The 16914-nt window shown below is 44.2% G+C and overlaps 2 protein-coding genes across 14 annotated transcripts in view; one reads left to right on the forward strand and one right to left on the reverse strand.

The window, feature by feature from the left end:
- The window catches only part of PTK2 (protein tyrosine kinase 2), a 375599-nt gene extending 366900 nt beyond the window's left edge, over positions 1–8699 (forward strand). For 11 of the 13 annotated variants that reach the window (XM_074943797.1, XM_074943800.1, XM_074943801.1 and 8 more), the window contains one exon: positions 7437–8696. In XM_074943797.1, the coding sequence (XP_074799898.1) occupies positions 7437–7649 (213 nt within the window). In that variant the 3' untranslated portion in view covers positions 7650–8696. Of the gene's footprint in view, positions 1–7436 lie in introns of all 13 variants that reach the window. The other 2 variants (XM_074943796.1, XM_074943794.1) reach the window with 2 other exon arrangements.
- Positions 8700–11959: 3260 nt separating this feature from the next.
- RPLP1 (ribosomal protein lateral stalk subunit P1) lies at positions 11960–15149 on the reverse strand. Its single transcript, XM_074943803.1, has 4 exons — positions 14951–15149; positions 13928–14002; positions 12770–12881; positions 11960–12100 (listed from the first exon to the last, which is right to left on the reverse strand). The coding sequence occupies exons 1-4, from the start codon at positions 15020–15022 to the stop codon at positions 12021–12023; spliced, it is 339 nt and encodes a 112-aa protein (XP_074799904.1). The 5' UTR covers positions 15023–15149; the 3' UTR covers positions 11960–12020.
- Positions 15150–16914: the final 1765 nt, after the last annotated feature.

Consider the following 16914-nt stretch of genomic DNA (forward strand, 5'->3'; position numbering starts at 1 on the left):
GTTGTTAATAGTAGTTATAATTACTTAGTAAGTGTTAGTAGTGAGAGGATACTTTGTTTTTTCTTCTCCTCTCTTTTTTCCTTGGAGAGCCTTGTCATCTTGGCAGGGAATGACTGGGTTGCTAGGCTTCAGACGGTCCCTCTCATGCCGAGAGGCCATATCTGTGAGCTATGGTTGATTGGGGGAGTCCCATGTCTCCCAAAAGTGCAATTTCTGCCAGCTCTCAAGTCAAGGACAAGGAAGAACAGAGAGATTAAGCTCAGATTGTTGTTGATGGAGCACTCACTTTGATCAGCATCTGAATCAGGTTAGGGGACCTGCCCCATGTACATCTGTCTCTGCACAGATCCAGTGACCTTGGCACAGGCTTCTCCTAAGAACAGGAGGTCATTGGGGGCTTCTTAGAGGGCTTCCAAAAAGAGACGTATGGACTCTCATCTGAAGGAGCCTACTCCAAAAAAGCCCAAATCCCATGTAAAATCTATAGCCTTCAAAGCTTCGACCTCTCGACTTGGTACTGTTGACTTGAAGAACTCCTCCTCTGAGGCCAGCAGAGCTGGAAAGCCCTGGAGCTTGAGAGACAGACATGGCTCCAAAAGGGCTTCTGTACCCTCTATCCAGGGACAAGGAGGGCAAGCATAAGCACCGTGATCTGGTACTGTCAGACTCAGTCCCACTGTTGGCACCTGTCCATTCAGCACCATCGGTACTGAGCAAGCAACACTGCCAAACTCCATTGACACCTACATCAGTACACCTGCCATTCATGGTACCATCATCTTTGGCTACCATCTCAGTACCAAGTCCCTACTCAATACTGCAAGAGTGTAGATATGTGAGAGACCTGTCCATAATGGATGTGCCAGAATCCCCACTCCACATGGGTATCGAGCATCTTTTGGTACCAAGACCACAGTCTCAAGACTGATACCATCCCTCAGAACTGCAGGACTCTCCACCCCTTTCTACGTGGGCTCCTCCACTGAACGATGTTGAGGAGCATTTAGGGGACTTCCAGTTGGTCTCTTCTTTCAGTCTAGTGTTCCCCAACATATCCTGTCAAGAACTCATTCTTTGACAGTCACAGGGAAGATCGCAACTGCCATCAAAGGTGATGGAACCAACTCTGCATGCCACCCCCACTCCTGTATGGGCTCCCTCTCTGGTGGCGATACTGGGATCCCTGGACTTCTTACCAACAACAATTCTCCAGACCACCAGTACTGTCTCAAAGGGAGACTAGGGTTGCTCAGTCTTCTCCTCCCCAACCACACAGGAGGAGACATTTGAGGAACAGGAGGCCAGGGTGGATAAAGAGGCCACCTATCAAATGCCGATCTCATCCTTGTCTCCAGATGAAGCTGTTGTGCCTACACCACCTTCCATGGCTGGTGATTTTCAGCAAGTTCAAGATCTTATAAAGAGGATAGTTGACATTCTTCAAATTCCACTCGAAGAGGTCAGGGATTCACGACTCAAGCTGTTGGATATCCCACAATCAGGAGCACACTCCAGGGCGGCATTACCCATCAGCAGAGCTCTTTTGGATCCAGCAAAGGCTGTGTAGCAAACAACTGCTACTATTCCACCAACGTGTAAAAGGGCAGATAAGTATTATGTTCCCCCTAAGGACTCTGATTTCTTATTCTCCCACCCTCCACCTAACTCTCTAGTAGTGGATGCAGTAAACAAGCAGGGCAGGCAACGCTTCTCCAGGTCTGCTCCACATGACAAGGACCAAAAGAGACTGGATTTATTTGGACGGAAGTCCTGTTCATCAGCAACCCTGCAATTCAGGATTGCAAACTATCAGATGCCAAATACAGTTTCACAGACTAGAATAGATTGATGGTCTTTATTGAACACCTGACATAGGCACATAGAGAGCAATTCCAGTCCTTCATTTCAGATGGCCAATTATTGGCCAGGACCTTTCTTCAAGCATCCCTGGATGTTTTGGACACTGCTGCCAGATCCATCTCCACAACAGTAGTTATGCACAGGCCATCATGGCTCCAGCTTTTGGGATTTCAGGAAGAAGTACAGAACACCATTGAAGACTTCCCCTTCATTGGTCATAAGCTTTTCTTGGAGACCACAGATGAGTCCTTCCATACACTGAAGGACGCTAGAGCCACTTTACGTTCCTTGGGCGCATATACACCTACAAATATGGGACCATTTAGGTCACGAACTGCCCAGAGGCTGCATCCTGCTCAGTTCTCTGGATTCCATAGATCCACCAAACCCCACAGGAAAATACATAAGTTTCAGAGAAAGAGGGGTGCCCACCGACCCTCCACAACCACACAACAATGTTCGAAGCAGCAATTTTGATGGGCCAGTCGAGGGTTCAGATGCGTCTGGTTTTACAGCTGCACCAATTTGCCCATCACGCTCCCTTTAGGGACCACATTTCCTATTTCCAGCATTCCTGGTGATGGGCTACTACAGATAAGTGGGTCACAGAAGTCATAACATCAAGCTATACTGTCCATTTTACAGCACTGCCTCTCTTCAATTCCTCATGGGGTTTATATTAAGACAGGAGATGAACTGTCTTCTTCTGTTAGTAGCAATAGAGCCAGTCCCTTCCCCTCACAGGGTCAAGAGGTTTTACTTGAAGTATTTCCTCAGACCAAAGAAGGATGAAGGGTGGAAGCTGATCTTAAATCTAAGACATCCAAACAAGTTTGTAAAGCCTCAGAAGTTCAGTATGGTGACTCTGGCAGCTATATTTCCTTCACTGGAGAAGGGGGATTGGTTTTCGGCCCTCGACCTACTAGATGCCTATTTCCATATAACGATACGCGCCCTTCCCACAGGAAATATCTACAATTCACTGTAGGTCAGGATCATTTCCAATACAGAGTATTTCATTTCAGTTTATCCTGTGCCCCAAGGTTGTTCTCCAAAGCCCTGGCAATAGCGGCTGCTTACCTCCAACAGGAGGACATCCTAGTCTTCCTGTACCTTGACGACTGGCTACTCAAGGGCCATTCTTACAAAGCAGTTCTGTCTTCTACCCAGACAGCCCTTGCTCTTTTCCAAGAGTCGGGTCTTCAGCTCAATATAAGGAAATCCATGTTAACCCCCTAAAGAAGATTCAGTTTATAGGGGCTTCTTTAGAATCATTGACTGAGGGTCTTCCGTCTCTTAGATATGTTCGTAACTTTGTCAGATTGGTATGGACAATTCAGGGGAGTCCTTGGACTGCTATAAGGAACGGTCTTCAGCTTCTGGGACACACGGCAGCTTGCACTTAGATGACCGACCACACAACGCTATGCCTTCGCTGCATTCAAGGTTGGCTCAGAACAACCTATTCTTCAGTCAGACACACCTTGGACAGGCAGGTGACAGTTCCTCTACAAGTGAGGAGCTCCCTGGCTTGATGTAAAGATCAACTCAGTGTCACCCTATGGAATTGGTGCATCAACAATCAAATCACTGTGTCTGCAAATTACCTTCCAGGGGATCAGAATGTGCTAGTTGACTCCCTCAGCAGACACTTCACTATCGATCACATGTGGGTGTGACACAACTCCATGGCGGACAGTATTTTTCCTCTAGGGGAACTAATACAAGGGACCTGTTCGCCTCTCAAACAAACAGAAAATGCAACGTATACTGCTCCAAAAGAGCCCTAGGTCTTCACTCTCGGAAGCCTGCATCCCAAGAAAGGGGAAAAAATTCATAGGAGTTGTAGACCAAGCTGGATGAGCAAGCATCTCAGAGAGGTGATTAAGAAAAACCAGAAAGCGTACAGGGAGTGGAAGATGGGAGGGATCAGCAAGGAAAACTACCTTATTGAGGTCAGAACATGTAGGGATAAAGTGAGAAAAGCTAAAAGTCAAGTAGAGTTGGACCTTGCAAAGGGAATTAAAACCAATAGTAAAAGGTTCTATAGCCATAAAAATAAGAAGAAAACAAAGAAAGAAGAAGTGGGACCGCTAAACACTGAGGATGGAATGGAGGTCAAGGATAATCTAGGCATGGCCCAATATCTAAACAAATACTTTGCCTCAGTCTTTAATAAGGCTAAAGAGGATCTTAGGGATAATGGTAGCATGACAAATGGGAATGAGGATATGGAGGTAGATATTACCATATCTGAGGTAGAAGCAAAACTCGAACAGCTTAATGGGACTAAATCGCGGGGCCCAGATAATCTTCATCCAAGAATATTAAAGGAATTGGCACATGAAATTGCAAGCCCATTAGCAAGAATTTTTAATGAATCTGTAAACTCAGGGGTTGTACCATATGATTGGAGAATTGCTAACATAGTTCCTATTTTTAAGAAAGGAAAAAAAAGTGATCCGGGTAACTACAGGCCTGTTAGTTTGACATCTGTAGTATGCAAGGTCTTGGAAAAAATTTTGAAGGAGAAAGTAGTTAAGGACATTGAGGTCAATGGTAATTGGGACAAAATACAACATGATTTTACAAAGGGTATATCGTGCCAAACCAACCTGATCTCCTTCGTTGAGAAGGTAACAGATTTTTTAGACAGAGGAAACGCAGTTGATCTAATTTACGTCGATTTCAGTAAGGCATTTGATATGGTTCCACACGGGGAATTATTAGCTAAATTGGAAAAGATGGGGATCAATATGAAAATTGAAAGGTGGATAAGGAATTGGTTAACAGGGAGACTACAGCGGGTCCTACTGAAAGGTGAACTGTCAGGCTGGAGGGAGGTTACTAGTGGATTCCTCAGGGATCAGTTTTGGGACCAATCTTATTTAATCTTTTTATTGCTGACCTCGGCACAAAAAGTGGGAGTGTGCTAATAAAGTTTGCGGATGATACAAAGATGGGAAGTATTGCCAATTTAGAGAGAGACTGGAATATCATACAGGAAGATTTGGATGACCTTGTAAACTGGCGTAATAGTAATAGGATGAAATTTAATAGTGAGAAGTGTAAGGTTATGCATTTAGGGATTAATAACAAGAATTTTAGTTATAAGCTGGGGACGCATCAATTAGAAGTAACGGAGGAGGAGGACGACCTTGGAGTATTGGTTGATCATAGGATGACTATGAGCCGCCAATGTGATATGGCTGTGAAAAAAGCTAATGCAGTCTTGGGATGCATCAGGCGAGGTATTTCCAGTAGAGATAAGGAGGTGTTAGTTCCGTTATACAAGGCACTGGTGAGACCTTACCTGGAATACTGTGTGCAGTTCTGGTCTCCCATGTTTAAGAAGGATGAATTCAAACTGGAACAGGTACAGAGAAGGGCTACTAGGATGATCTGAGGAATGGAAAACCTGTCTTATGAAAGGAGACTCAAGGAGCTTGGCTTGTTTAGCCTAACCAAAAGAAGGTTGAGGGGAGATATGATTGCTCTCTATAAATATATCAGAGGGATAAATACCATGGAGGGAGAGGAATTATTTAAGCTCAGTACCAATGTGGACACAAGAACAAATGGCTATAAACTGGTCATCGGGAAGTATAGACTTGAAATTAGATGAAGGTTTCTAACCATCAGAGGAGTGACGTTTTGGAATAGCCTTCCAAGGGAAGCAGTGGGGGCAAAAGACCTATCTGGCTTTAAGATTAGACTCGATAAATTTATGGAGGAGATGGTATGATGGGATAACATGATTTTGGCAATTAATTGATCTTTAAATATTCATGGTAAATAGGCCCAATGGCCTATGATAGGATGTTAGGTGGGGTGGGATCTGAGTTACTACAGAAAATTCTTTCCTGGGTATCTGGCTGGTGAATCTTGCCCATATGCTCAGGGTTTAGCTGATTGCCATATTTGGGGTTGGGAAGGAATTTTCCTCCAGGGCAGATTGAAGAGGCCCTGGAGGTTTTTCGCCTTCCTCTGTAGCATGGGGCACGGGTCACTTGCTGGAGGATTCTCTGCTCCTTGAAGTCTTTAAACCATGATTTGAGGACTTCAGTAGCTCAGACATAGGTGAGAGGTTTTTCGTAGGAGTGGGTGGGTGAGATTCTGTGGCCTGCGTTGTGCAGGAGATCGGACTAGATGATAATAATGATCCCTTCGGACCTTAATATCTATGAATCTATTATGCTCTCCTTCTTAAATGAGTCATTCTCATCACCCCCCAACTTACCCAGACAGTTCTAGTTCCTGAGTCCCCTACACATGTCCTCTCAGTCGCCGATCAAAATTCAGTCCTTTTCCAATCTCCTGACACAGGAGAAAGGCAGAATCCATGTCTCTTCTATCCTTGAAAGTTCTGTCCCTGGTAGCCATCACCTCAGCCAGGAAGGTGTCTCAGAGTACTGATGACAATCCACCTTACACCATATTCCATAGAAACAAAGTCATAGCATTTACATCCTAAGTTCATCCACAAAGTAGTTTCAAAGTTTCACACGAACAGTCAATTCACTTACCTGTGTTTTTTTCCAAAACCACATGCATCTGAAAAAGAAAGTGGATGTCATTCCCCCAACACGCGACAAGCCTTAGCCTTTTGCCTGCAAAGGACAAAAACAATCAGAAAATCTCCCAGATTGTTTATAGCTGTAGCGGAAAGAGTTCAAAGTCAAGATATATCTTCTCAGAGAATCTCTAAATAGATCTCACGCTGTATCTTACTCTGCTATAAGCTAACATTCCTCCCCCTCATGGAGTGAGGGCTCATTCTACAAGAGCACAAGTAAGTCAGGATTAAATTTTTTCCCAGGTCATTGTGTCTGTGCCTGCAAAATCTGAATGAACAGGGATCAATGAGAATGCTAGAAGAATATGATTCTCAGAGTATGAGAGATGCTGAGTGACTCTCCCCTTCCAAATGGTTACTTCACCTGCTGTGTGGTTTGTTAAAATATCTGTAGCTTACACCTTCGTATTTATTGTATTTTATTGTTGCTTAGATAATCAGTGTTAAGATAATTTTAAGAAAAAGGCCTGAGAGGGGATGATTTAGGAACCTGGAAACAGATTTAGGAATCTGATCTCTGTGACCATAGGTGCTGGAACTAGGGGTGCTGCCGCAGCTCATGGCTTGAAGTAGTAATAATGACCCAAATACATGGTTTCCATCTTCAGCACCAGCACTATAAAAATTGTTCCAGCACCACTGTCTAGGACAGAGGTTCAAATTCAGCACTGGTGAATAGTGTCCTCTAGTTATTAACACTAGATGGCTGTTCAGTGGCCTGGAAGAGCGAATTCTTGGTCTAGTTTGTCGTGGACAAAGCCCATTAGCTGCTGGAGTCCGCACAACTACTACTACCCTGCCCCATCCAGTGTGTTGGCTACAGAGATGGAGGCCACAACATGGTATCTAAAGTATAGGTTTCACCAGCAAAGAAGGAGCACTCCCTTAGGGGGAGTACACTGCACGGTTAGGAATTCCATCGTGAGTGTGATACCCCAGATTTATTTGCCTCCTCTGAAATGCTGCCTGCAGGGCCTGACTGAATCTTATATCTTTCCAGATTGAGATGGCACAGAAGCTGTTGAACTCTGACTTGGCTGAACTGATTAACAAGATGAAATTGGCACAGCAATACGTCATGACTAGCCTGCAGCAGGAATACAAAAAGCAAATGCTCACAGCTGCTCATGCTCTGGCTGTGGATGCCAAAAACTTGCTGGATGTTATTGATCAAGCCAGACTGAAAATGATTGGTCAGTCCAGACCCCATTAAACACTGAGGAAGAATTTTTTGTTGTTCTTTTTAGGAATATTGCTCATGTAAGGATGTTATCTAGCCTTCCACCAGCGGTGAGGATTAACCCTGCATAGTCCTGGATTTCCAGTGACTCCTGCTTCATCAGACCTGATTGACAGCTGTTGGTTTTCTCTCTCTCTCATTATAAAAGTTTAACCAAGTTTTTACCATAAAGCCAAGATGGTCTGGGATTCAAAATGTGGCATTATCGCAGAATGAAGTTTGTACAGAAGCCCTTGGGAATCGTGACTGGGGAAGACAATTACATTTTACATCATCACATAGGATGTGTGTTACCTAAAATTTCCAAGGGCTTACAATCTCAGAGCCAGGACTGTCCGAGCTGCAGATTGGAGAAAAATATTGTGAAGTGAAGAATTCTGGGAAACCTCAGGGCTGAGAATTCTTGCCCACAGTATGCAAGCTATCCAGACTGGAATTTTTTATTAGAACACTTACGTCGCAATATGCTAATCACGATTTACAGAGAAAGAAAATAAAAAAGCTATATTTTCAAGACTTCAGTCATTTCAAAAGAAACTAAAGCCCTCTTCATCTTTCTGCCTTTTACTTTCATGTGGATGTGTGAAACATTTGTTTGGAAACTAGCCGTAGAACACAACTGAAAACTCTTGTATGTCTTTTCACCAGAATAACTTGCCAGTTTTTTGTAGCAATGTTATTTTCCTTGGAAGCAAAAAGCTGCTTTGTACCAGAGCAACTCAGAGCCGCATTTAGAAGAGAAGTTCTGTAACCATATGTGTTCCCCATTTTTATATAATTTATACAGAAAGATTAAAGCCATGTTGAATATTTTAAACCCACTGTAGTTAACTAACCCATCTTTGAGTCTATCTTGCCTGGGAGGAGTTACAGCAGAGCAGTGTGAATGTTTTCTTTGATTTTTTTTCCAGTTACACCATCTGTTCTGTTAAATAAAAACCACCATGCTCCCTTTTGTTTGATGGGGGTTATAAATTATTCTCAGGAAGAATATAATGAACTGTACAGTTACTTTGACCTATTAAAAAGGTGTTACCAGTGAAGTCCTGGCTGTAATATTTCTTCCTATGCTGCAGAGCACAAAGCGTTTTGGAGGAGTTTTCTGAGCTTGCTTTTTTCATCAATCCTAAATTTCAGCAGTTTATGTAGACTTAAAAAAACAGAAGGGCACTGTTGAGAGGAAGGCCAAAAAACTGACCTTATGATAAATCCTTCCATGTTAAGGTACACACAACTCTGCAGAGCATTTCTCCACCCAAACCTAATGTTCAGGGAGGAAAAAATTCATTCCTACAACCTAGTTGCCAAAAAAAGGCAACAGATAGCTTAAACTAAGGCAAATAAAGTTTTTCAGCAATATATAATCCTTCAGTTTCCCAGTTCTTCACAGGTTCCTGTCCTGGTAGCATGGATGAGCCGCCATTTTCTCCCCTCAGAGCCCATTCCTCAGCATTCCCATCTTTTGATATGCCGGCTTTAAGGAACCCCTAGTTGTTTTATATATGCTAAAATCTTCCCACTAACACCACAAAAACAAAAAACCACCTTAACGCACATCTCAGCAAGTAAAATTATGCGGAGTTTCTAGGCCAACCCATTTAGGACTTGAACCCTACAAAATCGTTAAAAACAAGTGAACTTAATGTAAATTATCAAAATACTATGCATTTCTAATTTTGTGTAACCAAAACTTCTCAGAACTGAAATGTCAGGAAGATAAAGTTGAAAATTGGGCTATTTCTGAAAATTTCAGCTTCCTCCTTAACTAGGGATGGGTTGATTGCTTTTCCATTCAAATACATTTTAAAATAGGATATACTTTCTTCAATTGTCAACTTATTTATAACTGTGGCTGTCGCTTAACATAGTCCATGGAAGTTACCATTCTCCTGCTATATAGACATGAATTCAGTCAAGAAAAAAAGAATTGAGTCTGCATTGAGAAAAGCAACAGATTTTGAACACCAAAATACCATGGAAATGTAGGTTTAACTACTCTGCTTATTTCATTGACAGATGGTGTGCGGGAGCATTTCATGACTCCTCTGATCTTTGTCCAACTTCTTTGCTGCTTCAGGCTAATATGCTCAGGCAGCTCAGCGCTTAACCGAAGACAAATTGAAATCCAGTACTGTGAGAGTGGTGGGATTGAGTGCAGAGCATAAACTGAAAGATGGGCTGACAACTCAGGACTAGTCAGATACACATTGTGGTTTCTGACTTCATCTGAAACTCCTGGACGCAGACAATAAGACAAGTTAAAAAAACACAGAATCTCACCTAAAATTGGTATTTCAGAATTCAGTGTTTTTTAAATGAGGTAACTTCCTGGCCCAAGTTACCCCCCAGGGGGTAGTCACAGATGTATCTACTTACACAAGTAGGACGTGGGATGTGCTGTGGATAAATGAGCTCTCTCTCAATTTTAAAAGTTGCACTATTGTTTTACCTTGTTAATTACTTTATTTTAAAAATACCTTTTGCTTTTCATACAATTGAATTTGAGTGAAAGATTTAGGAATTACGGATGGGCTCCTGTGAAAAATGAGCCAGTTTTTTTGAGCTACTTTCAGTTGTTTGTTTTAAAAAAAAGCAAAGATACTGAAGAAAAACAGAAGGGGACCCTATGACAGAGAGCTCTTTAGGATTTCTGGAAGTTAACCTGAAAAGATTCATTATAGAACTGCAACTTCAAAGTTTTGGTTCAGTTTGTGGGCATTTATTTGAACCTTTCCTTGTATTCAGAGCAATTGCTTGGTGTTGTAAGGAAGGATTTTGGCTTTCTTCCTACATGATGATCTAATCCAGGGATTCTCAAACTGGGGTCATGAGGTTATTACATGGGGGGTTGCGAGCCCTCCATCCCAAACCCCGCTTTGCCTCCAGCATTTATATTTTTTTTTAAAGTTTTAAATTTATAGCAGGGGTTGCACTCAAATTTTCTGTGTGAAAGGGGTCATCAATACAAAAGTTTGAGAACCACTGATCTAATCTGTAGGTTTCTTAAAGAATTGAAGTTGCAAAGTGAAATTCAAGTCAGTTGAACAGGGGTTCTCCCTACTCATGCAACAGGTGAAGATTTTAAGGGGGTTGGATGTTCACAAAATTGCATTAATTATAGAGTAACTTTGTATAAAAGTTCAAGTTGCTCTCTGTGATACAGAAAACCATTGTAGCTACCTGACCCTCTGCAAGAGGAAGCAGAGTTTTGTACAGAAATTTGAATTGGTCTAAAAAATGCTGTTAGCTTTAAGTATTGTATACTAACTCAGATAAATTCTTTTTCAGAGATTTTAACCAACTTGCCAGCTTTAATGAAAGGGGGAAGGAGGCATAATACAACTTCATCTTAAGTGAGAGAAGTGTGGGTCACATTTATTAGTTCAAAGTTAGGGTTTAACTTAAAACTAGGCTGTACAAAACATTGAATAAAACAGAAGCTTCTTAGGGGATAGTAGGCCCTCAGTGTTTTGTCTTAAGCTCCAGCCTTTGACATCTATTTATGATGAAAAATAAAAACATTGGTGTAGATGTGAGTTGACTATAGCCCTTGTATGTGGGTGTGATGTATACACTAGCCCTTCATTCCTACATAGGGGGAAGTTCACATGGGCTCTGTCCAGGACCTGATTAAGGTATAAGGAGATTGACTTTTTGTCAAACTGCAACAATTTTATCATTCACCCTCTATTGGCCAAAATCAAAGTCTTAGTTTCAATTGCTTTCAAAAAAGGAGGCAGCAGCCTTTCATCACCCATAAAGTAAATTTCTACACAAGGCCAGGTGCAGTACTATTATCAAAAAAGCAAGATTTTTTTTCCTGCTCCTTGAAAATGCCTTGTCTGAATGATTAAACATCCTAGTGCAGTCCTACTGAAAAAAGGGGGTGATTAGATCAAAGATGAGAACCATCAATTTAGCACCCCTAGTATCATGTATATTTTCAAGAGTAATGCTGCTGGACAGGTTGAAGTGTCATTTTACTAAGACAGTGATGACTACAACTTCCCCTACACAAGCTGGACCTGAATGTGGTAGCAACTTCAGCTAATGTCTTTAAACTGCTACAGCAATTAATACAAGAGTTTTATGCTGTCCTTACAGTGGGTCTTAAAATGTGAGTAAAAAGTTTTCAGAGAAAAAAATCAAGATTTTGATAGTTGTGTACAATACAATAGCAACTTTTGGGACATGGGAGGATATAGGACCAGTTTGATGACTTGTGTTTCCTAATCCCCTCTCCACTTTTAAGAGTTCAAAAAAAAAAACACCCCCTCCTCACATTCTTTAAAGACCAGATTGAAGAGTGTTTTTTTATTACTACAGATGGTACAAAAAGTCAGTTTAGTCAAAGAGACCAAAACCCATGTCATCATCAGATTCCTCAGATTCTTCTTTCTTTTCTTCCTCTTTCTTCTCCTCAGCTGAAGAAGAAAAAAATGGTTAGCATCTCATCCTGAAAATTTGATATTACTGAAAAGTGATGTAGGGAGACCTAAATAACTAAACTCCACAAAGAGTTTGAGATACAAGAATCAAATTACATTGGAAAGCTAAAGTTACAATTGTGGTGATTCAGGGGCATGCTAGTACACCACCTACAGATAATCTAATCCACATCATCAATGCCCTTATTCCATACAGTGCTTTTGACCACCAACACTGGAAGAAAGGGAGCTAAGGCACTGCTATTAGCATTATAGTAACAAGCCCCCCTCAATCCAAAAGATGTCATTGTTGTAAGTTTACAAGCTAGAAATATTCTCCTTTTCCAATTATGAAAAAAGAGTTCTGCCCTTTAACCTAGTCAGATAACAGTATAGTTTTGCAGATTGAGTCCATACATAGACCTTGGAGACAAAAGAATTTAAAAGTTTACTGTAGCAAACCACACAAATTTCCATTTGCAATCAACAGTATTTCCTAAAGTTAAACTCCTTTCCTCTCACAAGTTCACCCACATTAAGATACTTAAGAGCACAAAGCAGTTGTAAGTATTCAAAAAAGGTACAGCTGTGAGATACTTGACACTTTGTACAGTAACAGCATTTTATACACCCATTTCTTCCACACCAATCCAAGAGCTCACTTACCAGGGGCAGCACCACCAGCAGGAGCAGCACCCCCTGCAGGAGCAGCAGCAGCTGGAGCACCACCAGCTCCTACATTACAGATCAGGCTTCCAATGTCAATGTTAGCTAGAGCCTAAGAATATTAAACATTTATTAGTACCACATTTTACAAAAGTTGCACAATATTTACAGCTGTTCCATTATTGTAAGGAAATTTAAAATTGGCATAATTCAGCTCTTTAACACTTATCCTGACCAGTTCAAGTTAGATTTAATCAGGCATTTACTTACTAATGTGCATGGGATGCTATCAGTCTGGTACTGAATTAGTTGCTCTATCTTCCATGTCAATTTACAAAACTATAACAAGTTTATCAAAACAATTCAGTAGACACTTGAGACAGCTACTGAATTTTGATCAAACCAAGTTGTTAACTGAACATCTGTCATGCCATCTTTAACATTAACTATTCTAAGCAATTTTCTTCTCCCAGCTTGATCAGTTTATCAAAATTTGGCTAAAAAGACTCAGTGCACAATAAAGGAATGAAGCTGCACACGTCAGAATGCATAATTTGGCTTGAAGTACTTTTGACAAGCGAAGAGGCAGGAGAAAGAACAAACCATCCTGAGTCCCAGATCCTTGATTAAGTTTTCAGGGTAGTAGTTAGAAAAGTTATCCTTTCACTTGTAGGCCTAGTACACACATTGGTAAGTCAGTTTGTTTCTCCATAAACTCCATGTCAGTTCCTTTTCAGACTGGATCTGAAAATAAGATGACCAATCCTAACCTCCAGGGACATTGAAGTTTTTTCTATTAGAGGTGTGCACTGCAGTCAATGTCTCTATTTTGCTAATACCTGCCTCCACCAACAGTACTCAATGCTGATAAATGCTTAATTTGCTAATTGGGTTCTGTTTGCTGCCAGTTTGGTATTTCATCAAAGGAAGAGTATTCTCAAAACATTGACCCCAATTAAATAATTATTCACAGTAATTTTAAAGCTATCTTGAGATCCATCTTAGTGACCCATGTCAGAACCACCTAGCTTTTGTTTTGTGATCTGCAGACTACTCACAAGGCATTTTATAGCTGTGTCCAGGCTGCAGGCATCTGTGGCACATGCTATGCTTGGATCAGACTATACTTTGTTTAGCCGCCTTTCTGTAATTTCTTACCTTTGCAAACAGGCCCGGCCAGAAAGGTTCAACATTTACTCCAGCTGCTTTAATAAGTGCATTAATTTTGTCTTCCTGAAAAAATTCATTAAGAATGTTGTTAGAACAGAAACTAAAGAGTCATGCACAATGCATACACTTCATGTCACTGTAGCCCAGTCTCACGATTGCAAATAATGTCAATTCCTCAAAACTTTTGACAGGTTTCAGAGTAACAGCCGTCATCTGTATTCGCAAAAAGAAAAGGAGTACTTGTGGCACCTTAGAGACTAACTGATTTATCTGAGCATAAGCTTCCGTGAGCTACAGCTCACTTCAAAACTTTTGCAAACTATGATCAAGTACCTTGAATATAAGAATGTGGACAGAGACCAGTCTTGAGTGCAGAGATTCTGCTCAGTCCTAGAAACTGTCAAGTGCGTGGACAGCATTACAGAAGCTGCCACAGCATGACCAGAGCCACTCACACCTATCTGTAAAATGGGCAGAGTGACACTGATCTCCTTTGCCCACCCCTGAGGGCTGCTGCCGAAGAGCTCTACCTAGGAGCCAGGCGCTACAGGTAACGGCCGTTCGGCTCGAGCCTCGAACGCCAGCCTGAGGAACACCCACGTCCGGTTCCGGCTGGTCCCCGCCCGTTTGGGCTCGGGGTCAGGCCGCGGCTGCCGGGGCCCTGACCTCTCCCCCACCCCCGCCTTCCTGACCCGCCGTGGCGCTGGCACAGCGATGGGGGCCGGAGGGGGGGGGGGCCGGCGGTGCCTCCGAGCTCGGGACCATGGGGGGAGGGACGCGCGGCGGAACTCCGCCCCCCCACGGCCACGCGGGCTGGCATCTTTCCACGGAAGCCCGCCCCGCCCTCGCGGCACAACGCGGACCCCGGGCGGCCCCCCCCGTAAGGCTGAGGGGCGGGACTCCCCACCTCCCCCTCCGGCGGGGCGGGCGCCCCCTTCCCACCCAGGCAGAGGAGCTGCCCCATCCCCGCGCCGCCGCCATCTTGCGGCGCGTGGGGCCGGCCTCGCTCACCGTGACGGTGACCTCGTCGTCGTGCAGGATGAGCGCGGCGTAGATGCAAGCGAGCTCGGAGCTGGAGGCCATGGCTGAACGGGCGGGTGGCGGTGGGGCGCGGTGCTAGTCGCCGGGATGTAACGGCCTTAGCTTCAGCTGAAGGACACAGCACCTTGGGCCGCCACAGAGACGAGAGAATGGGGGTGCTTCGGGGAAGCGTTTATATAGCCAGCCTTAGCCAATCACAGCCCAGAATCAGATCTCTCCGCCAGTCAGTCGAAAGCTGGATACTCTTGCCCAATCACAGAATGCATGGTCCTAGCCAATCAGTGCTCGGCCCCGCCTCTCGCGGGAGTGACGGACAGTCACGGAAGTACCCGAGGACAGCCGAGCAGGGAAAGGTGTGTGCAGAGCGACCCCGCCGCAGCCGCTAGGGGGAGCAGGAGCGAAGTGGAGGGATTTCTTCCCGGCGCGCCTTGCAAGAGAGGATCTCCCGCCCTCCGCCACAGGCCCGCTGGAGTCATCGTGCCGTTTCCCGCGCACCGCTTCCCGCGCCCCGCACCCGGGCAGAGGAGTGCATCCCCGCATCCCCACAGAAAGGTCAAAACACAGCGGAGCGAGCTTTGCGGACACGCAACCTGCCGGCAAATGAGAACAACCACCGGACAAAAATCACATCCACGCTAAAATAAATTGGTTAGTCTCTAAGGTGCCACAAGTACTCCTGTCCTTTCTAGCCACGCTGTGCTAAACAGCAGCTGCTGGCGTAATGCTAGGAAATAGCGTCATCTCTTTCCCAGCATTCCTGTGAGTCACCTGTTTATTACGTTATTAAATGCCCCAAAATTGTGTGAGCACATGGGCTGTCAATTTTGCAACCCCTGAAAACCAAACCCCCCCCCGAGGCCCCGCCCCTTCCCCGAGGCCCCGCCCCGTTTTTTCCTGCAAGGCCCTTCCCTCTGCCATCCCCTCCCCTCCATCACTTCCTCTCCCATCCCCCAAGACTCACCTGCCTCCTGCAGAGCCGGGCTGGGGGGGAGCTGACGTGGAGCCTTCCTACCTGCCCAGTCAGGCACAGCAGGGGTCAGTCCCCGGACTCCCGGGGCAAGGGACTGGGGTGGGGAAATCAGGGCACAGCGGGGCTTCCCAGAGCGAGGGGCCAGGGTGAGGAAATCGGGGCACAAGGGGCGGACAGGTTACACCGGTACCTACTTTGGAGCCGGGAGCCAGTCAGTTCTCTCTAAAAAGAACAGGAGGACTTGTGGCACCTTAGGGACTAACAAATTTATTTGAGCATAAGCTTTCGTGAGCTACAGCTCACTTCATCGGATGCGTTCAGTTCTCTCTGTCAGGCTGGGGGGACGGGAAGGGCAGTAGCTGCGAAGCAAAGCCCCTCCAGCAGCAGCAGCTGCTCTTCCCGCCCCAGGTGGCGGAGGCCGGTTATTGCAGGTAACCGGAATTTTAGTGTCTGGTCAGCTGTGCTGACCAATCGCGGCCAGTTTCCCTTTTCAACCAGACCTTTTGGTTTTGGACACCTGGCCACTGTAGTTAACACAGACTTGAGATTGCCCATGGTGCCTCCTATTCTTCTAGAATGAGGAGATTAGCTAAATTTAAACCTCTGAAAACCAGGAAATTGTTGTAACAACCAGACAAGGTACTAACAAACTTTAACAGGACTTTATTTTTAAAGTGGAAACCTCTTTACCAAGCTGCTGCTGCACCCTTGGTAGCTCTCACTCAGCTTCCTCAATGCCCCACCCCTTCCTGTTTCCTGTCCTTTCAGACTCCCAACAGCCAGTGCTTCCAGTTCTAATATTTACAAGCAGCATCTAAACACCACAGAAATTAAGGGTAATGGTCAGGGGTGAAAGTAACTTAAAAGACTCACTGGTACCCAAGTCCTGAGCAGGGGCGTGGCCTCAACCAGAAGAGGCGGGGCCTTTAAATAAAGATTTAAAGGCCCTGGGGCTCCAGCTGCA

Source organism: Natator depressus, chromosome 2, assembly GCF_965152275.1.
Source record: "Natator depressus isolate rNatDep1 chromosome 2, rNatDep2.hap1, whole genome shotgun sequence".
In the NCBI taxonomy this organism is placed as follows: Eukaryota; Metazoa; Chordata; order Testudines; family Cheloniidae; genus Natator; species Natator depressus.

Bases quoted from the DNA above. Each gene is read 5' to 3' on its own strand.
- RPLP1 (XM_074943803.1), bottom strand. From the start codon at position 15,022: ATGGCCTCCAGCTCCGAGCTCGCTTGCATCTACGCCGCGCTCATCCTG. The intron at 12,882-13,927 runs GTAAGAAATTAC...TAATATTCTTAG, and splicing joins GGCCGGGCCTGTTTGCAAAG to GCTCTAGCTAACATTGACAT. The intron at 12,101-12,769 runs GTAAGTGAGCTC...TTTCTTCTTCAG, and splicing joins TGCTGGTGGTGCTGCCCCTG to CTGAGGAGAAGAAAGAGGAA.